At 38.7% G+C, this 23,120-nt stretch overlaps 2 protein-coding genes across 5 annotated transcripts in view; one reads left to right on the forward strand and one right to left on the reverse strand.

The window, feature by feature from the left end:
* The window catches only part of Slc25a21 (solute carrier family 25 (mitochondrial oxoadipate carrier), member 21), a 472,151-nt gene that overhangs the window by 442,925 nt on the left and 6,106 nt on the right, over positions 1–23,120 (forward strand). For all 4 annotated transcript variants that reach the window (XM_013510365.1, XM_005376906.2, XM_013510366.1 and 1 more), the window contains one exon: positions 5,710–5,874. In XM_013510365.1, coding sequence (XP_013365819.1) covers positions 5,710–5,874 — 165 coding nt within the window. The remainder of the gene's footprint in view (positions 1–5,709; positions 5,875–23,120) is intronic.
* The window catches only part of Pax9 (paired box 9), a 42,089-nt gene continuing 27,849 nt past the window's right edge, over positions 8,881–23,120 (reverse strand). The window contains exon 5 of the mRNA XM_013510362.1: positions 8,881–8,987. Coding sequence (XP_013365816.1) covers positions 8,896–8,987 — 92 coding nt within the window. The 3' untranslated portion in view covers positions 8,881–8,895. The remainder of the gene's footprint in view (positions 8,988–23,120) is intronic.

A 23,120-nucleotide genomic window follows, 5' to 3' on the forward strand; every position in this document is an offset into this window, starting at 1 on the left:
TTTATGCTGTGCCAAAAGTACAGGGACAAGTGCCCCATGTACCCTGCACCCCTGCCCTGCCCAGAGATGATTACTGGGCCGTAGTTTTGTGTCAATGTAGTTTTGTAGCTCAGCATTTGGGAGAGTTCATTGACAAGAAAGTATTCCTCACTCACAAATTGTTTAAAAATAGACCTGTTCGTCCATAGTAAAGTCAAGATAGAATATAATAATATGTGGGGTGTCTTTTTGTTCATAATCATGCCCCATTAAAATAGACTCTAATGATGAACTAGTGAAATATCTTAACTAAAGCAAGTGTATAAATGTAGGTTTCTAAGTCTGATTCCTCTTCTTTCATTTACATTTTTTCTCAAGTAAAAGGAAGCTTTTCTTTTCTTTTTTCAAATTTATGAAAATGCTTCAAGACCTCATTTGGGTAATGAAAAGAGTAGGTGATCTTCTAGATCCTGAAGGGCCAGCATATTTTCCTGCCTGAATGTAACAACTGGGTCTCCTCTTTTTTTCACAAAGCAGTATTTTTTGAAGGTTCAGATATGGACACTTGACCCATTGTGTTGAGAGCTCATCCGGTTTGCTTTCCAGCCATGTGATCAAATCAGAGCAATACCCTTCCTCCCTCAGCTCTAAAGTACAACAGAACTCACCTTGTCATGAGGGCAGCTAAAGGAATACATGCAGAGCACGCTGTCTTTTTATATGCTGTGCCTACAGCTCTTCCTTGGTTGCAGAGATGGAAGAAATCCATGGTCACACTCCATGCCTGGACCTATTGACCGTAGTTTGATAGTGCTCACCCAGGGAACAATGCCTGTTGCCTAAAACCTCTGTCCGTGTGCTCACAAACTAATCAGAGATAGCTACAGTCAGCGGTTGGATGGAAGAACTTGAGGAAACAAACTTAGACTGTGATTGCCATCTCAGTTATTTTTTGGTAGGAAGGGGCTTCCAGGTAGTAAGGAATCAGTTCCCCAGAGCAGTGCTCGGCAAAGGGTCTTTTATTTCTTGTGGTTTCTTTTCTTTTCTTTTACTTTTTCTTACCTTGTAAAATTTGTTTCTAAATTAATTTTATTGTGTATGCTTGAGCCTTACAACATGGTGTTATGGAATACATAAAATTAGTAATATGGTTACCACAGTGAAAGACTAACACATTTATTATGTTACGTAGTTACTTTTATATGTGTGACGAGAACATCCAAAATCTTACTCAACAAAAATCCTAATACAACACACTTTTATTAACTGTGATCCTCGTGTTGGACATTTGATGTCTAAAATATTCATACTACATATCGACTACTTTGTATCCTTTGACCTACCTCTGCCCATTTCCTATTTTTATTCTCCACTTTGTATATTGACCTGTTTTTAATTTTCACCTCCCTCTCCCTTTTTTCTTTTTAGATTTCACATATAAATGAGGTCATGTAATATTTTCCTTTTTGTGTTTGGGTTATTTCACTTAAGATCTCTTCTAGTAGAACTCATAAGGACATTTTAAACAGGAGCTTGATCCCAGAAGCATTGTGGAATACTGTCATGGACCAATATCAAAATTACCAGCACATTCCTCCAAGTAAAACCTACACAAAAAATATGCTTGTAGTATATAAGCAAAGTACTCTACTAGACATTCAGCACAATACATGGCACCTATAGGCACTCAGTAACGCGTGGAAGAACAAGAGTTTGTAACGTTAGCAGTCGCATATCTAAAATCAAAGTTAAGAAAGGCTTTGAGTTACCTCAAATGGACATACCTCCAGCAGGCATAGGGAACTGCTGATCTCTAAAAACCAATGTTGCAGGCAGTGTAATACCACAATATTAGCTATCTGTCAATCTGTGCGCGCTTCCATGCTTGCAGCTCTGGTACGGTCAATGAAATGCACATCTGGGAAAGTTAGAATGCAACTTGGCCCACAACTGGTAATGAAATATGAAAATTGGGATGAATCTAAATAGCACAAGGAAATGGGTGACCTGCTGGGTTAGATAGTATTGGAATCATTTGGCTGGTGATGCTAATCAGTCACCATCTTGTTTTGAAATGGAAGCCCAGTAATCAAATAAGTTTAGTAAAATTCCTTGTGTGTACAGAGAGCTAGTCAAAATGCTTCTATATTTTCCTATTAAAGCATCCTTGTGGAAGTCACATTTTGCCTTTCTAATTGAATATTTGCTTACATGTGTGTGACACATCCCTGAGTGAAGCAAAAATCACACTATCTTACTTTTATTTCTGATTTTTATAGGCATTAGAATTCTAGTTTTTCCTTTATCCTAAGCCCCCACTTGCCAGGAAAACGTGTTTGTACTATTGTATGTCTGTTACCTGTATCAGATGGACTATCCAACTCTGAGAATCTTTTCACCTGTGTATAAGCACAACACTGAATTGCAAGCAGAATTCTGGTTAAGCCATTTATCAGCAGCATTTTACCTGAGAAATATTACTTCATTCTCCTTGATTTCCTTATTCAGAAAATGTCCCAAATATGCAGTACCTGTTGCTCACCGGACAGGGTTGTTGAAAGAAGCAATTAGCTATACTAGGATGGAGAAACCACGCAAAGGATGAAAGCAGAGATTTGTTGGAGTGCCAAGCCCCACTTGCGTTACCACTTTCTCTGTGGTCTTAGGCAAGTAACTTGATTTCTAGGCCTTACTCCAGTCATCTGCCCAATGAGGATAATACAAATACCTATTTCATACACTGGCTGGGAAGGTTAAATAACAATGTATGTAAAGTACTGAGTGTCTATGATAGGGGTCATATTTATGAGCACTTCCTGTGCTCCAGGTACCTGATAACATATAGGAAAGTGTACTGCAGGCTGTAACGTTGTGTGGGGGAGACAGCGGCCCAGCTTGTGTGCTTTCATATTCTCCACCTTCCTTCCAAGGGGTCTTGCTTCTCTAGCCCATGGGCTTGTCAAGTGGAGTATTCTTACCAAGGGTGCTAACTTTGAGGAAGAAGGAAGAGGCCAATTTACAGGACCTACTAGTTGCTCCAGAGAGGGAAACCTCTGGAGTAAGACACTGTGCCTGGAAGATCTCTAGCCAAGGGTTGGATTTTGTTGAACCTTAGACCTGCTATGTTGCCTTCTGCATGCATTACTGGTAAAGTTCATCACAAGAATCTAGAACTCTGGGAGAAGGAAAATATGGCCAGAAGGAAGAAGTTAATTAAGCATGTCATTTTTTTCTTCTTCAAATTAGCCTCCATGTTTTAATTGTCACTGCCTTCAACCGAAAGGAAGAAATTACCCCCAAGGCAAGGGGATTGCAAGTTTGAACCCGTCCTGGGAAACTTTGCAACTTAGTGAAACCCTGTCTCAAAATTTAAGAAAACAAAATTTTAGAGGGCCAAGAATATAACTCAGTGCAAAGGTCCTGGCTCAATCTCTAGCACCACAAAAAGGAAAAGGACAAGGAAAAATGAGAAGTGGGAGAAGAAGGAGGGAGGAAGGAAGGAAGGAAGGAAGGGAGGGAGGGAAGGAAGAAAGGAAGAAAGAGGGAGGGAGGGAGGAAGGGGAAATTACCTGTTTTTAATAGAACTACTTTTATGATTGTCAGCATAATTACTATAATTATTAATACCTAAATATAAGTGAATGGTTACAATGGACTAAATTCATTCACTTACTTATCATTACACTAAGAGGAAGATTCTGCTATTATCCATGTTCACAAATTAGGGAATCGAGGATATATCAGAGAGGATAAAATATGGTTCAAACCTTGAATTGTTTGGCTCTAAGCACCTACATGTAATTACTACGTTACCCTCTGATTTACTTAATTAGTGACAGCTAGAGTTTAAACTCAAGGCAGCATGAGTTTAAAACCCATGTGTTATACTTTCTTGTATTCAGAGTGCCAAGGACGGTGAAAATCAGGGAATAGACAACCTATAAATCCCCTCGGAGTATTTGTCAGCCCTCACTAAGATCTGGTAAAAGTTTTCTCCTTTCAAGATGATGAAAAAGATGAAAAAAACCATTGTGTTGGTTTAGTAAAGCAGGGTTTCTTTAACTGATAGAAATATCTTTGTACCCATCTTTTAGGAAAGGCGTTGTTACCTGCACTTTTATGAAAGACATTGGTTCCACTGTTGCTGTAGAACTCTGATGGCCTCCACCCCACACTGACCCTCCTGCTGTCAAGACCCTGGATGAGGGAGGGTGGAAAGCAAGCTTAGGTTAGGTGTAGAGCATCTGTCAGTCTTGGCCTGGGCAGTTTTACCTCTTCCCTGTTCCTCCCCAGGAAAGCCAGCTCAGAACAGGACAACAGGGCCCAGATTATTCACTCAGCACTGCCACAGAAATGAACTTCTGCTCCATTTGTCCTCGTCTCTTTTGAAAATCAAAATAAATAAACATTCAACGTACCAAAGCACAAACAAAAAATTCCCATGTCGTAGAACCCAGAGAAAACTTTAACCTTCTGAGAATTTTTTGGTTTTCATGTATGAGATGTCTTATATTATTGCAAGATCTCTTCTTACACAGTATTTCATATACAAAGAAAGGTTTCTTTAAGATTAATGTAATACATCATAATCAATCCTCTTAAGTGAAAAGATGAAGTTGAGTGCAAAATTGTAACTACAGTTTTAATAATGCATCATAATTAATACTCAAGTGAAAAGATGAAGTTGAGTGCAAAATTGTAACTTTTTAAAAAGTTATCAGCAAAATTATAGGATTTTACTATATAAATATGCTCATTTAAATATACTATGTTAATTACATAACTATAAATAGAGGTTGGATAAAAAGCCTTAATTTGATTTCTTCTTTTCTGTTCTGTCGATGGAGCCTTAATTGCACATAAGAAAACACTTTTTTTCTGAAAACGCAACAGATTTCTGTGACCACTCCAGCAACCTACTCCAGTATAATATCAAACAAATGTCATGTCAGTGCTTATCTATGTGAATGGTTGGGATTGTATTGTAATGAATTATAAACCTCAGAGCAAGCTGCAGTGGGATGTTTGCAAGTTTCAAATGTAGAAACAGATTGGATTCCAGCAGCCAAGGTATGTCAGCCTGGGGAAATCAATCAGAGGGCAGCAAAAGAATAAATTAAAGGTAACCTGGTACTCTTAACACCATGAATTTGTAACTTATCACAGTGAGTGATACACATGCTGATTACCCACCTTCTTGAGGACATGTACAACTGGGTATCCATGGCTGATTTCTAACATACCATCAGTTTATGCAACTGAGGCAATGAAATTAAGGCTAATTTTAATATTCATTTTAGAAAAACATAATTAGAAAGGTAAGATGCTTGATTCAGAACCCAAATATAAACTGCTTTTAGATGACACATAGCTACAGATTACTAATTTATCTGTATGATGAATCTCCTCCGATACAGTGGATAATCCAGAATTGGATACAATTATTTACATATTGAAAGTGGTGAGAGTTATCACATGATGTTAGTTCCAAGTTTTACCAAAGATGTTTTTCCTTGCCAACAACCTTTCCTATAAAGCCTGTTGATATGCATGCAATTTTTTTTTGCTTTTTTCATTTTCCAGTTTTAAAAAAGTACATATCTAGGCATGATTATTCATGTTTGGGGAAAATACTTACTAATTCTAGCCTACAAAGAAGTTAATACTGTAATTTACTCTGTTCCACAGTTCCAAAGGTGATCTCTCTGGCTTTGATTTTCCCTCCTATAGCAGCCATCCACTTTGACTTATGCAAGAGAAATCATTAAGAAGGAGGGTTTGGGACTGCAAGGCCTCAACAAAGGACTTACAGCAACTTTGGGACGTCATGGAGTTTTCAACATGGTGTACTTCGGCTTTTACTTCAATGTCAAAAACATTATTCCCGTCAATAAGGTAACTATTTAATGGATTAAAATAAGAACAGCTTCAGTTGTAGAGTGTTTATCATGCCCCAGTTGCTGTGTGGAACATTTACATCTATTATTCGATTTTATCCTCACATCAGCCTTATGTACTGGGTGTTAATTTTACTATTTTGAATCCAGAAACTGAGGCTTAGAAAGGTCAAATATACTGCCCAGAATCTCATAGTACATAGTGAAGTAGAGAGTTGAACCCAAGCCTGACATAAAATGTATCTACTTGAAGAATGTATCATCTTACTTGAATGCCTTATATTTGCAGCTAATAGAATTTCTATAAACTGTTATTACTTAATTTTTACCTCAGTTACATAACTTTCTCAGGAAGTTGAAATTTTCATATTCTAAATAACTTTGAGCTCATAGGGAAAACTATGAGCCAAAATTTTAAGTTTTGCCTGTATCATAATTTTTGTATCCATGTAGATAAATTAAGTAGTAAATCAACTCTTCGAGGATCATTTGCTTTTGATGAACTATAATGATAATAAATACTACTATATTTTTAATGCTAACTTACCAATACCAGTGAACTTCCAACTTCTACAATATAAAGTAGCATAGGTTATGCTTTTAATTGATAGAACCACAGATTTTCCCCTACCTTGAAGTCACATGCCTATGAAACTGCCCCTGGATTTTAGATTCCAAGACAGGTAGTTCATATAGAAGGAGAGAAGTATCTATTCTTTCTCTGTAGCTCTTCAAAAGCTTGGGACAGAAGGAAATTACACACAATGAAATGGTTATATAAATCATTTATGTAGATGAGTGTATATATTTTATTATATCTATATTTGTGACTGAATTTTAATGCATATGATTTTATAATAAAATGAATTACAGAATGCTAAAAAATCCACAAATACAAACTTCATTTTATAATTAATCATTATACTTAATTATGAAATATTCTGCGTTATTAAAAAAGAGCCAGAAGTCTAGTCATATATTTTATTTTTGGAAGGCGTCATGGTTTTCTAAAACTGTAGAAGGACTTCATTTATCTTACCAGTTTGAAAGCCAACCTTGCTAATAATCTGAACATTATCTTTTATTTCAGTGAAGTGTTTTATTTGATACTGGCCTCTTTATATGAGGCATTCCATAAAGTCCTGGCTATCCTAAGATGACTAAGACATTGCCGTATTTTCAAGGGGCTTCTCACAAAGACCTGGAAAAACCACCTGACAGCCACAGTAAAAATGGAGCACCATATTTAGATAAACATCACATCAGAAGTAATTAGTCAATAATAGTATTTTTTCTAAGCCAGCTTGAAAATGACCATGGAGATTCTGAAACTTGTCTTTTCTATTGGACCAATATTCTAAAAATAAACACTTATCAGACTTCTTATGTGAAATAGATTACCATATTTAAGAACAGATAATTTCTCTAAACTTCAAACTAAGAAAATTTTTAAAATTCAGAAAGATGCCTCTCTTTTGAAATATGTGACTTTCCCTCCAAGTGTATCAACCACTGCACTATTTCCTACCATTCTTCATTTTCACATATAAAGGACACAAGAGTGCAAGTTTATAAGAACAGCGACTTTATGTATTCTTTATTTCGTTGCATATCCCATTGATTAAAATGGTGCCTGGCATATGGTCGGCCCTTAGTAAGTGTGTATTAAATGAAATAGAGAAATGAAGGAAAGAAAAGAGAAAGTAATGAAGGGAGGTTTTTTGTTTGTTTTTGTTTTTGTCTTTTACTAGATACTAAAGGGATATGTTGCATTTGAGAGAGAACCTATATTACCCGATACTGGTTTATAAGAAGCTGGGAGAAAGTTATGGTGAAGGGCTTCGAGCTAGAGTTGACTCCGACCATAATAAAGCAGAATTCCAAAGAAAAAAGAATTAGGCATTTCAGGTCATATATAACATAATAGGGTCTTTATGTTAAGAAAGTGAAATGTTTATTTGGGGAAATGATTCTAAAAATGGAGGTTTCCACATTGCCAGAATAAGTTTCCCCAAGTTGCCTTCGTAGACTGCCAGAGGAGACAGACACATCTGTTGGCAGTAGCCAAGAGCCTGATGAGTTCAGCAGTGTAGAGAGGGTCCCACTGCACGGGAAAACCTCTGGAGAGTAGGGCAGAAAGATACGGAGAGAACTAAACTGTTCTCATTATATTCCGCATCTGTGCAGCTTTTTTCTAATTATATTCACTGAGGTGTCAACCAGCACTTTGCCAAATGAATTTTCTGTTAACTAGCACTTTTGTATCGAGATTATACAAATAAATAAATTCTTACCTTATTAATCAAAATCTTGAGGAATGCTAAAGTATCTCCCAAATCACTATAGATTTAGAACTAATTTTAAATTATGTTACCATTTTAACAAGCTGAGAACTTGTGACTAGAACGCCTCAGTTGCTCACACCCCTATCAAAAGTACTGTATAATAAGGAAGTTTATGAAATATGGTTTCTTGTTATTTTAGTGAAAGTGGAATAAATTCCACTGTAATCCCTTCTGTACATTAATTTTACACTAGCAGGGAAGGCCAGAGTACTGCTTCCTACATATTTGACTATTAACAATTTTAAATCATAAACTTCCTTTGACAGTGCTAAAATATGCCATGTTGGCTCAGAATTTCATTTCTAAGCTTTAGTTTCCAAGACCAAAAAAAAAAACAATCTTGATTTCTTTTCACTTAATGATCTGGGCATTTGGGCTACTTTCATTGGGAGTGAAGGGTATGCTGTGCTTAAAATTTGGGATCAGCAGTCTGAGTGCAACTCCAACACATATTTACCAAATACCTAACAAATACCAGCCCCCGTGCTGGACAACAGTAGATGCAATAATCAGACGCTATCACAGAGTGTACAAGCCATTGGAAGTGACAGACAAAAAGAATAAACAGACAAATCCATACTTACATGTGATGAAGGAGAAATGTTCCCAGTATAAACCTGGCAATCGGGGAAGACGTCCCCGAGGCAGTGGTGTTGGAACTAAAAAAGGAGTTATCATTTAGCAGGCGACAGCAGATGGGCAGCAGCAGTCCGGACATATGGACCATCCAGTGTAACGGCTCTCAAGAAGGAGGGGGCCTGGATGGCTTGGATAAAATGAAAGACAGCCCATGTGGTGAAAGCAAAAGGATGAAGGAAACAATCTGCCGAGGGAGACTCAGGGCTCAGAGCATACTGCTCACTATACAGCACACTAAAGATTCGTATCTTTGTCTAAAGGACCTTCATGTCTTAGTCTACTTTCCATTGCTATTACAGAGTATCTAATACTGGGAAACTTATCAAGGAAAAAGGTTTATTTAGTTCGCAGCTGGCAGCAAGGAAGATTAGGCATCACATCTAGTGAGCACTTGTGCTGAATCATAGCATGGCAGAAAAAAGAAGGTCAAATATGCATGTGCAAAACAGGTAAAGGAACAAAGGGGACCAGACTGTAACAGCCCGTTCTTATGATAACTAACCTACTCTCTCAAGGACTACAGTAATTTTTCTCTGAGTGCAGAGCCCACCTGCCCCAAACGTCTCTCAAAGACCCCACAGCCTCTCAACACGATTACTTTGGCAACGAAATTACAGCCTGAGTTTTGATGGGGCAAACCATCAGCTGGGAAGCCAACAAAAGACTTGAAGTAGAGGAATTACTTGACCCTTATAGCCACAGCATGGAGAATGGATTGCGTGGGAGTGGTAAAGGAAAGGTGGAATGTATATGTGGGAATGTTCTCAGTATGAGATGGTGGGATCTTAGACTATGGTGTTCATGGTGGAGACAAAGAAGTGGGCAGACTTGAGAAATACTTAGAAGATAGAAGCTATAGAGTGTGGTGATTGGATATATGTGCAGGTTGAGAAAACACACAGAAGGAAGAGATGATGCCAAAATTTTTGGTTTACACAACTGAATGACACCATTCAAGGGGGAAGCAAAAAAAAAAAATACTGAAAGAGAAACAGGCTGTGGGAGGACACTACAGGCTCAACTTGGAAACTGTGTCTTTAACTACATTTGGAGTGGCAAAGAGCACCATTGAGTTGGTTGTTGGGTGTGGGTTCTGGGGCTTAAAGGAGAGATGTGAGGTGGAGACAGACACTGAGAAGTGATCAGCCAATCTTGTGGAGAGAATAAGGGCTGCCCCTTCCTGGTTCAGTGATCTTGAGCCAATCCCTCCACTGCTCTGAGCTGCAGGGCTTCAATCTGTAAACTGAAAAGCTATGCTTGTTCTTTCTATTTGCTGAAATTGTTTTGAGGACTAAAATAAATACTATGTGAAGTAGTTTGTGAATGTTAAGATGCCATAAAAGTGTTAAGTGTGGTGGTGCTGATGACGGGGATGGGGATGGGGAAATGGTTAGGATTCAGAATTACATGAGGAATTTTTTCCCCAGGACTATTCTTTTTGCACATAAATGAGCACTGTGTTTTTCTTGCCTAGAACAAAGTCATTGATTTTATGTGTTCTGTAATCTAAGCCTGATTCAAAACTGGGAAACCAGTATTCTTTAAATTTAAACCATAATAAATCAATCCTTTGTGAAGGGGAAGGTATGATAATCATTAAAACATGTGGAAGAACGTCATCGAGTTGTTATAAACCATGATGAGGAAGTGGTGTTCCTTGAAGGCATTATCCCATCTTTGCTGTAGGCTGTCTCTGGCCCTTCACTTTGGACAGTTTGTTTACAAGGTTATTGTTTCAATTCCCTCACCCAGCAATGGGTCCCTCTGCTGTTCCAGGAGAATCTGAGATTTCACCAGCTCTTACTGACATCATATAATTCTAGCATTTTTAATTGAACTTTAAATCTATGAGTGCCTTGCAACATTTTCCATCTTTGAAGTGTTTGATTTTAGAGAAACTGTTTATACTGATTATCTCTGGAGTAGGAATCGGTAAGGGAAAGAGAGAGAGGAAATTGAACAGGAGATTGGCATTAATTTTAAAATAGGAATTCAGAAGAAAATTTACACCTCATACAATAGATTATCTAGGTTATTTTTGCACATTTTCCTCTATTCTAAGGCTGGGTCTTCAGGGATGCAGTGGGAATCTAGCCATTCCATCAGTATTTTACTAACTCTTCATATAGATGGTATCTGTTAGACACATTTTTCAGATATCACTTTCCTGGCTTTCTGTACCATTTCACTATGAAAACCATTTTTGTAAGCTTCATGATTTGGTCTAATCCTCATCACAGTAACTGAAGTTTTAAGTTGAGGAAATTTAATGGGAAGTTAAGGCTGAGAGATAATTGAAGGCTACTGAAGTAATTAATCCAGGACCAAACATCAGGGAGGGTGGAGAACCAGAGGCCAGAACCCAAAAGCCCATACTGTAGCTGGTAATGCTCTAACTGCATTTTGCCTTGCATTTTGTCATGTGGAAATTACTCCTTAGAAATGATCACTAAAATTTCAAGAAGTGAAGTCGGTTGGAATGTGTAGATAACGTAAGAAGTATCTCCTGCTTCATTGAGAACTGCAACCTGGACCTCCCTCTTTCACATTCTTATTCTATAATTCAAAGAAACACAGCATTATAAGATGTAGCCCCAGAAAAGCAGGGCATTACAAATTTAAAAATAATGCCCTGTGTTACATTCTTTCAGATTTATTTTTAGAAGCTAGCTATTCATTTTGAATGGTGAATAAAGGCCTACAATAGAAAAAAAGTCTGATGTAGATATTAACTGACTGCAGAATTTAGTGGAGGGATTCACTTTCATCTTGCAGAAAATGGGATGGGATGTTAGGCTAAAGAATTATCTTCTCTCCCCAGAAAGAGGCCATCACGCCTCAAAGTAAAGCCCACTGGAAACAGATATTGATTAACTTAAATCATGACATCTTTTCCAAATACCCACGGGAGTAAACTTTCATTGCACAAACAATTTCTTTCATTCCATTTCTTACTGGAGATACTTCAAGCATATTATTTGAGATGTTGTCACGGCAAATAGGAATCAGAAGATTAAAATAGTACATGTTTTTGATAACTTTGTCTTCTAGTTCCATATTTACTTTTTTATGTTTCTGTGAATAAAGTAATAATGGAATTCACTGTCTAAAACTAATGTCTGTCCACAGGCTTAAGCTGTGCTTTTCGTTTAGATTCTAACTGAGGATGTTTGCAGAATATTGTGCCAAAAACAATAGAGTTTTTGTGTTGAATTTTGCCATGATATAAATTACATGTGTGGTTTAGACATATTTTAAGAGAGAACAATTTTTCACATGTTCAATCTTTCTTACTTAGCAAGCCATTTAGACCTGTCCCTGTGGTCATTTTATTACAGATAGTATTATGTCAAAGAAATTTTATTTTCTTTTTCTGTGTAGTCATAGAAGATTGCCTTTCAGAAATGCAATCTTTTTTTTTCTTTGCTTTTCTGGTTTCTCATATTTTATTTGTTTTGTAAACTCTCTAGAAAGTCTGAGGGTGGCTCCAGACATGGGTTAGTTTATCAGAAGAAACCCAGAAATGTGTTAGTTTCATGATTGAGACCTGTATCTCTCCCTAAGGTGTGCATCGAGCTGGATGAAAAATGCACCTTCGGGTTCAAGTGGAGACCTTAGACAGAGCTGCGTGTATTTGGAAAAGAAGACTCTCCACAGAATTAGATCATAGTAGGGTTTAATTTATGACCGTTTATTTTTCTGATTCTCTCTTACTCCATCATTAGTCTTACCAATCATCCGGCAATGGGAAGGGCAAGAGCATTAAAGTTTCATTAAGAACAACTCTCCTTTCTAGTAACCACTGAGAGAAAACTACAAGCATATATTTTCTATAAAATTCCAGGATGTGTGACAAGATTCTGTGGTAAAAAGAGTATCTTTCATTGGCAGTGTGCTCACAGACTCCCTGGAGCGTGGGTGTTGGGGGAAGAGGGTGTGGAAGAGGGCAGAGAGAAGGGGGGCAGGGGTTCAGACACTTTCTTAAATAAACTTCAGGCAAAACTTTCCAGTCAGGCACCACCCACGTGGATGGAAATGAGGTACAAGGAGCTTTAGATTCTGAGTGGGTCCATTCAATTCACACTTTCCAAGAGTATTCATGGTGCATCTGCCATGAGCTGGGCCCCATGTTACTAAGAATCAGCATCGCTTCTGCCTTAATGGGGATTCCAGTCTAGTGGAGGAGACTGATCATAAATCATGTGCTGCGTGGAGAACTGAATCATCCCGACTGTGATGATTCTTCAAAGACAATAGTCACCATGTGAGAACTGCTCACAAAGGATCCTGGTGGGGCAGCGTAAGCTTGTAGGAAAGGCCTCTTCCAGAAACTGGGTAGTCTGGGGATCGAGGATGAGGATTACCAGGCCAAGGAGAAGAGGATGCGTGAACTCAACAGAGAGGATAGGATGTGTGGCTGCCTGGAGGCAGGAGACCGGGGAACCTGGGAGAAGATAACGAATGAGAGTAGCTGGTATGTGGAAAGAAGGGTGGAAAGAAGAAGAGGCTGCAGAGTTTAGCTGGGCCAGAATATTTTAGGTGTATAATTTGAAGGCAGCTTACTCCCCTTAAATGATTTACTGTGGGGTATGTTGAACAAACACATTACATAAGTGGAACTAAATGGACATGGGAAAGTCTCCTGCATAGAAGCTGAGAGGTAGAATATCATGAAATAGATTTCATTCAAAGGCTTCTCCTTGACCATCTGCCGATCTCCACATCAAAGCCTCTTAGTGTGCTCTTGTCTTGATTTTTCAACCTTCAGGATTTTGTTTTGGGAACTTGCTTTGTTCGTTTTCCTTGGAGTCAGTGACTTTATTGAGGCAAGGAATAGATAAAGCACACCAAAAACAGAAAACCTCTACTGGGTTCCCAAGGAAATGTGTAAAGAATTTCCTTCATTTTGCACAATAGTATTTGCAGACTTACTTAACACTTAGAAGGTATCATCAATCATATGAATATATAGGTACATATAAGTATATATTATATCATATACCTATGAAATTTATATGAAATGCTCAAATATGAACTCTTGTGCTCATTTCATATATTTTATCATTTGAGCTAAGCAGCTAAGACCTTAAAAATTATTTCACATTTCACAACACTTTAAAGAACAGATAGCTTAGGGGGGAGAAAGGAATTTTCATGGCTATTTTCTGAACGGCTACATTTAGATGTGGAGCTTTTAACAAGACTTTGATTTCATTCCAAAGCCCAGAGCCCTACAAGGATAGGATCTTGGGAATACTCCACATTCCTTAAAGAATGCTTATCAATTAAACCATCTCATTTTCGTTTAGTGACCTTTTGTAGAGTGAGGAGCTAGCATTTCCCCAAATTATCTCACATGAAGAAAAAACAAACAGTATAATAGATTCTTCTGATAGCTGTAAAGTGGAAACAACTGTACTTTTTAATTAAGCTTCATTAGCAGATATTTTTACTAAGGGGAAAAAACAGCATGGTACCACGACATCAGGGGGGAAATGCTTTTGTCAAAGTTTGTGAACAAAGCAATAAAAAAAGAGCCAAGATTAGAAAGAATAAAAAGTATATGCTGAGAGCTGTCTCTATGCCTAACTGACTTGGACCCATTAAAACTAACAATATCTAAAATGCAAATTTCTTCTCCAAGAAAGAAGGACAGCAGCAGGTCAGTCTTACTGAGCTGCCTCCTGCTTCACTTACCAGAAGGAAATCATGATTGCAACAAATACCACATCAATTTCATGGCCACCACTGCCAGCTGTGGGAAAGGCAATCATGGGCTGCTATTATTTGCCTTGTGGTTGTGACCAGGTGCTTAACCACTGTGTGTATGTACGTCCTTTGTAATTTGCTTCTGAAACCTTTGGTCTTTGTTTATTATGTCTTTATAAAGGAGAGCTGAAGCATTTATTAAACACCCATGATGTGTCAGGCCTGGTATATCCCTCAGATGAATAAGACATGTGCAGCTCTTTCCCTTAAGAGGTCCTGAAGAAATCTTACAAAGAGACAGTGCCTCTCTCCACTAACTCCTCTCCAAGATTTGAACTCTGGCAATCTGACACCAGAACCCGTGCTCTTCATTATTGTACTGTACCTCTCCAAATATGTGGATACACAAATCTTTCTGACAAATCCTGTTCCGTCATTTTTCCTTAACCCCCTCTTTCCATCACATCTCCAAGGAGAATGCCTTCTTAAAGATGCCAGACCCTAATCACAAAGTCTTTCTTTCTTCAGAACGTGTGCATAGCTCCTCACCCACCCGCCAATGGCATGGTCCTCTATGTGGTCTGGTTCTTGCCACCACTGTGCACCAGACCTGTCAATGTCACTGTCAGAGCTACACCTGGTACCACAGTTTTGGGTTAACCAACTCAGAGCACCCTAGGATCAACTTTCTTGTGATCTGAACATACATCTTTCATAATGCAGCCAATGACTGTACAGAGATGGAGTGTTGGAGGATTTGTTGGGGAAAAGGATGGAAAAAAAGAAGGGAGAATGTATGCTGCTACTTCAAGACATTGGCGTGTTTATATCTTTCTGGTCAATTTAGAACCCTGGATTATGTGAACTACAGTCAAGCCTCCCTCATTTTAAACACGTGCATTTACCTAAATTAAGAATTTTACATTAACTATGCTTAAATGTAATCTTGAAGGTTTGGTGCAGTGCAAGAGCCCATGATGATTATTTTAATGTTGACTTCCTCCTCTGTTATCCCAGCTTTCCCTCCCAGCCCATGCCACCAGCAGATCCCATAAGCAGGCCTTTCACATCTTCACTAGGATCCATCTGGCCCCCCCTTCAGGCTGCCCTGTGGACACATTTCTCTCAAAAGAACTATCATGAATATCTGGATGAGAATCTTCCAGCTATACTCTTATCCACCCTCCACTTTGTGTCTTATTAAATCAATGTCTGATTAATCCACATAACATTCTGAAATCAATATATGCAGGGTGATTCAGAACAAAATGAAACTTTTAAAATGTATGACTAGAGTAGATTTTGTGCAGTTTTGTCATGGAAAGGTAGGTCGTGAACCTGGTCATAGTGCCTCTCGCTTGCAGCCTTGAGGAAATAAAGGGCAGGGCCTCACACACACACACACACACACACACACACAGCCATCAGCTATGGATAGTGATGTGCCACAGGGGGTATGGAATGAATGAAATCCTATAACGGAGTTCTACAAGGAAATACTGTTGATACCCGGCAAAATCATAGGTCCTCATAAGACTACCCTACTTGATGTGGTACCCAGAGAAATTAAAGGATGACTTAATTCCAGGGAGGAAAGGAAAGAAAATTGAGCTGGCATGAAGAGAGAAGATTCTAAGATGAGGCTTGAATACACATATTGAGGCTGACTTCCCTTAAATGAAAAGCCCCCTTGCTATATTCTGCTCAACCTTGCTTTTTGTAGAGCAGCAGGCTTCCTGCCCAGTCTCCCTCTCCGCTCCCAGGCCTCACTAGCTAACAAATCCTGCTCCCCCATCTTCCTGAACCCCCTCCTTCTGGCATGTCTCTGTGTGGAATGTCTTCTTAGAGATGCCAGATCCTAATCACAAAGGCCTGTGAGATGGGCAGTGATTCTCTGTTTATCAAGCTAGGAGCCAGCTGGCCAGCCACTCAGCAGGGCACCAGAGCCCAGGCCAGGGAAGGTAAAAGGGGAGGCATATTTGGTCCCTGTGCATATGAACTCTTCAAGTGTTGTTCCCTTAAGTTGTTAATGTTGTCTTTATTTGTTGACTACATGGTTTGGCTTTGATGGTTAAATTAGTTATAAATGTATACTGTGTTGAGTGTTAACTGCTTTGAGTCCTAGGTCATACTTCTAATGACTTGGTGCCTTTTGTTGAATTTTCAGATGTTACGGATCACCATAGCTGCCAACATTTTGGGATCTCTTATTAGTGTCTCTTGCTAAGTCGTGGAAAGTCTTTGAATAATATGTTCTGTCAAGAAAACTCAGTGATTTCCCCGAAGAGGGGCTGGTGAACTGTCTTCTCAGTTCCGCACTCCCACAAAGATGGGAAAGTGACAGAAACAGCCAGAGAATTCTAGGAAGAAAATATGGTGTTAATTCTCAGTTCTGGTAGTACTTACTTTTTTTTTAAGAGAAAAGAAAACAAGCTAACAACAACAAAGATAAAAACAAAACAACATGAAAACAATAAAAATGATACAGAATTTCAAAACAAGATGATAGGAAATTAACAATGTTTGTTATATTACATATTGTTATCTTCAAATTAGCTGTTCAAATTACCAGATATAAACATGCAAAGTATTTCAAAAAAAGTTTAAGCATTAACTGTTCCTTTCAATAAACCAATAGACATCAGCAGTACAATTATCCCAGCTACCCTTGTATATCCATATGTATTTTTCCCTTTCTTCTTTCTTTCTTTTCTCCTTTCCTTCACCCCAGTTGTTCCTTCTCTTTGAGCAATTTCTTTCCCTTTCACAATATCTGTTGTACTTACTATTTAGCTATGTTTCTTTGACAAATTATACCTTCAATCTCAATTTTTTTATTTGTAAATAAAATCTTAACTTCAGGCTTAAAGTGTCTACAAGGGAATTAATTGATGAAAATGTACCCAAGGAGCTGGGTACATTGGCACACACCTGTAATCCCAGCTGCTTAGGAGAGTGAGGCAGAGGGAATGCAAATTTCAGGCCAAGCTGCACAACTTAGAGCCTGGCTCAAAATAAAATTTAAAAAGGGCTGAAGATGTGGCTCAATGGTATAGTGCTAGTCCAGCGTGCATGAGGCCCTAAGTATAAACCCTAGTACCACACAAAAAAGTGTATTTCACATTGCTATCACAGAATAAAATATTCATTTTAATATTTCAGGATGTTCAACTCCAGTTTAGTTATAAGGCAAATATTTTATGAGGAAATATCTAAAAAGATCTATAGAGGGAAAAGTAATACATATTCCTTATAAGCAAATATTTTAAAGGAACTTTTTTAAAGAGTAAGGACAAAAGACTACTACAACAATGATTTTTTAAACCCTGATAAAGGAGGCTGGGGATTTAGCTCAGCAGCACAGCGCCTGCCTGGCAAATGCAAGGTCATGAGTTGGATTCCCGGTACCGGAAAAAAAACAAAAAACTAAAATAAAATAAAATAAACCCTGATAAATTATACTGATAATAGTGATGGTTGCTTGCCCTTCATTTGAGCAAAGAAGTAGGAGAAAAACAGTTTGAGCTTACAGGTAAGGAAGGTCAGTTAGATATAGGGACGTTTCCTGATTGTTAATATTTGTAATGAATTATTGAAGTCATACATTTTAATAACAATAGATTTTTCACCAATATAAATATTCATTTACACAATTTAGATCTGATCTCTCTTGTTTGACTTAAGCTAAATGACATTATGACTTCACTCCTAGTCTTGTGATTGGGTGATTTTTTAAATTTTCTACCACTCAAAAGTCTTCTCCTGAGGACTGGGGATTTAGCTCAGCGGCACAGCGCCTGCCTGGCAAGCACAAGGTTGTGAGTTCAATTCCCAGTACCGAAAAAAACCAAAAAACCAAACCAAACAAAAAGTCTTGTGTTGGTCTGGAAGGTGATCTTAGATGTAGAACTAGGGTACAGTCCTCAGAAGAAAATGTAATTGTCTCTAATTGCACTGGTTGGTATCTGACAGTCTCAGGGCTCCTCAAAACCTTGGCCTCTTCACTTCTAAATAACAGAAATTTCAATCTCTTTGGACCCCTTCAAAACTATAAACTTACGGAAAAACAAAATGACAGGCCAGGTGGTGTGATTTCCATGACAGACAGCTGGTCATTCAGCTAATTCACAGTGACTTGCAATAATGAATTGTCTAACACCCTAAATAACCAATGAGTGACTAAACTTGTAGGAGGCAGAAGCCAGATACTGTCTCATGGGATTTTGATAGTGAAATCCCAGGAATAAGTTCTTTGTCCCTACTGTATGTTTCTTCCTGCTCTGTGTTCAAGGCCTGCTTTAGAACTAATTACGTTGTACTGGGATGGTTGATTACACACATACTCCTAACCCCCTCTCTGGATCAGGTAATGTCATACACAGCTCTAGCTCCCAATGCAGGACCAGGCTCCAGTAAATGTTTTTTGATTGGGTAAATGACAAAAGAATGATGGATGAGAAGCAATATTACATAACATACAATGGTATAGGCTTGGGTGTCAGAAGATCCTGGGCTCAAATCTAGGCTTCACCTCTTACAAGCAGTGTTATCTTGTAAAACTATGTCCTTATCTGTAAAATAATGTTATATGTTGAATTCACAGGGTTTGTTATTTTATTTATTTATCTTAAATATTTTATATTTTGTATATGCTATTGTTTCTGGCAATAAATGTCATCAATAATAGCATTATTTATCAGAAAGATAGTATTATGGCTTAAATCTAAAATATCTTCCAGAAGTTTAATCTGTTCAAAAGTGGAGCTTTGGGAAGGAAAGTGGTAGTGGTAGTAAGATGTGGATTACTGGGGGCATGACCTGGAAATACATATTCTTGTGTCCAGCTTCTCTTCTCTTTCTGCTTCCTGGAAACCATTGGTTCAGTAGCTTTCTTCCTTCTGCCCTTCCACCATGCCATTTCTGCCTTGGTTGGTAGCCAGCCAACCATGGACTGCACCTATGGGGAACTGTGAGCCAAATAAACTTCTCTCTAAGTTGTAGGTTAGGGTATTTCATTTCAGCAAAGGAAAAGTGCCCAATACAGACAGTTATGGAAGATAATACAAATATCACAGCCTGTCTACTATATGATATCACTTAGACCAAGTAACCCAACAGCTATACATTCTTGTTTTAGGACTGAGAGGCTAAAAGAAGAGGCTGAAGAGGTAACAGCAGTGCCTTCACTTCTATAGCCTTAACGAGGCAAAAGTCTATTTCCATTAACAAAAGCTTTACAGTGTTTCTCAGCATATTCAAAGCCTTGTAGAGCCAATGGCTAAGATGAGTTCTACCAGAGCTGGGGATGTAACTCAGTGGTAGAGCACTTACTTAGCATGCATGAGGCCTTGAATTTGATCCCAAGCATACATATACACTTACACACACATATACGTACATACATATGGTACATACATACATACATACATCCATAAAAACAAATACGGTATTTTAGAACATCAGTTTTCTGGTCCAGGCATCTAAAGAGGATGAATCATAAGCAATGGTTAAGCAATGATTCTCAGATTTTGGCACACATCAGAAAACTTAAAGACCTTACTTAAACATATTACTGAGCTCCCTCCCCAGATTCAGTAGGTCTGTGGTGGAACCCCAATTTTTATTCCTAATAAGAAACAGAGCTGATGATGGCGGACAAGAATCACACTTTGGGAACTACTGAATCCACAGACCATTGGTTTGTGCATATTGAGACTCCATAGCAATAATGTGTGTGGGAATTTTTTCCCTAAGGTGAATTGCCTAGAAACTATGTGAAAATTAGGGCTCCCTAGTTTTAGCCCCAGTGTTTTAAGACCTACACTGCCTTTTTCATAGCTTGTAAACTTATTAGTAGATAAAGTGCTCTTATTATTCTTAAGCTTTTTTGTTTATTGTTATTAGTACATGTTTGCAGTATGTAATGATTACATTTATCATTTTTAAGGTTTTATAAACCCAAGAAAATCTATAGCCACCCTCCACAGAAAATCCCATATACACAGAAGCATTGCTTACACTTTTAGGAGGTTCTAGGATGCCTCCCCCATAAGCCCACCCACTGGCACCTAGAAGTACCAGGAAAAATAATATGTAAGCCTTGAGGCAAAGTCTCAACAAAAATTATCTTCTTACACTTGATCTATTGGTTAACTCATTTATAAAATAGGAGTAATGATAATTCTTGCCTCAAAGTTGTAAAGAATAACTTAGAGAATGTGTAGACATTTACACTTGACAATATCTGTCACAAAAACCATAAATATTTGATGTTATTAAAATTGCTACCTCTCTGAGCAGGGAAAGGGGTGTTGCCAAGCTAGAGTGAGGTGGTTGTGGGAGGGGAAGGTTAGAGGTCAAGCAGGAAGGCTGGAAGTACAGGGTTATGAGCCGAGGAGATAGGGTGATAAGACTAAAAGCAGCAGAGTTGCTATCCCAGGGCTTCCAAAGGGAACTGCGGAATTAATGAGGGTCTGGGTGGAGGCTACATTCCAGCCTCCGCTGTGCTCCTGAGCCATGCCAGACCTCTTCAACTTGGTTTTCCTCACCTGTGGTGCCTTGGCTTCAGCACTTCCCCCAAAGCTTGGGGAACAGTTTGAAGAAAAGCCAGGAGTTGGGAAAGTGCTTGGAATATTGAGTAATTACGAATTAATCACTGTGACTACAGTGTGGATTGAAGGTAGGAGTGTAGCATGTGAGGCCAAAAGATAGATTGGAAGCTTATCATGAGAAAAAATCACAGGCAAAGGGGAGTGCTTTGTCTTTACTCACCGTGCGGCAGGACAGTGTGGAAGATCTTTTGGTAGGAAGATGTCAGAAGCAAAGTGTTTTATGAAAAGAGAGTGTGAGTGCCCTTGTGATGGTAGGCTCCAGAGGGCAGGAAGGAAGCAAGGTCTGGTGAAGGTAACGGGAACTTGAACCAAAGCCAGAGAAGTGAGGTAGTCAGGAAGAGATGATCAAGTGACTCCCTTACAGATGCTGGTGAGATGTACTGGAGAAACAGAGAGGCTGAGGAGGCTCTCCTTGGCTCACCTAGTCCCAGCTTGAGATGCTGGCAACAAAACAAAACAAAACAAAACAAAACTGTGGAGTTGGAGAAGAGGTTGACCATGGGCTCAGAAGCCACATGGTAAGGAATACCCTGTGGTCATCTCATGAAAACTTTTTCCTACCTACAATGCTCATGGAGGTAGCAGCTGGCCCTCTGTCTGGCTGTGTAGAACACAAAAATCACTAGTTCCCAGAAATGGGTCCTCAGCCAGGCAGCTTTTAAAATCACTTTCAGACACCTTTCCAAGAGATTCTGGTCTGGGAATCTGAGATAGGGCTGAGGTGGGGCCCAGACCTCTTTATTTGTAAAGCTGTCAGGTGATTCTAATGCACAGCTGGATCTGGGAAATACTGTGGGATCTTACCGTTGTGCTAGAAAGGAACTGGAAAACTCAGTTTTGACACCTGCTTGTGCTCATGAAACTTTGCTGGCTGGGAGAACTTAGGTTTTGGTTATCAACAGTGTCTCCGGCACAGGGACCGCCCTAGGTGTCTTGGTGTATCCTCCATTTTCAATCTCGATCCTTAGCAAATATATCAGGAACTGGGAGAGGATAAATGTTTGATGAGGGCCCTTGAACTCAGGGAAACAATGTGCATATAAATCATCATTCTTGGGGCTGGGGATTTAGCTCAGCGGCAAAAGCGCCTGCCTGGCAAGCGCAAGGTCGTGAGTTCGGTTCCCGGTACCGGAGAAAAACCAAAAAAAAAAAGAAAACATCATTCTTGCACTTGTCCTTAATAGAAAAAGAAAAAGAACTTGACTGTGTTACAGAAATACCGTGACAGAATCATTTTATAGGATGATTTGCACCTTTTGAAAACAGGCTACATGGTAATACTATACATTTTCTGCCAGGCTTGTACAAAACTCATGGCACATTTACTTCTATCGGCACTTTTATCCCTCAGAAAAATGATAGTGATAGGTAAGGTAGGTGTTAAAACTTCCCTTCCTTCACTGTGTTCTGCAAGATTCAGTGACTCATCCAAGATCAGACAACTTGAGCTAGTGTTGAATTCACTGTTCTCCAAATCTTGGGTTGTGCTTCTGTACCATAATGGGAAAGGGCCACATAAAGGCATTTTTCTCTCCTTGTAAAAGAAAAAAAATGGGGGAGGGGGAATTATTTAAACACACCTCACTCATACTGCAATCACTGCATTGTTTTTCCTGTAGAAACACCCTGTTGGTTTTTAAATCCCTTTAAACCTCCCCAGCACCTGTATGGCCCCGATCCAAGAATTATTACTGAATCCCTTGCTTTTTATATTTAGCCTCATAGGAGTTCTTGTGATGGTAACTGGCTCTGGGTTCAGTTGAAAATTTCAGAGCTTTCAGAAGATTTCCTATTTCATAGAAACTAGAAACATGCAGTGCTCAGACCTGAATTTCATTTATTTATTTATTGGTTGGTTGGTTGGTTGATTTATATTTAACAGAGTATGCTTACCCCTCTCTTTAATTTGTTTCTCTGTGACAATGCCCCTGAAACACTGA

The sequence above is a fragment of the Chinchilla lanigera genome, unplaced genomic scaffold (genome assembly GCF_000276665.1).
Source record: "Chinchilla lanigera isolate Chin_1 unplaced genomic scaffold, ChiLan1.0 scaffold00008, whole genome shotgun sequence".
In the NCBI taxonomy this organism is placed as follows: Eukaryota; Metazoa; Chordata; class Mammalia; order Rodentia; family Chinchillidae; genus Chinchilla; species Chinchilla lanigera.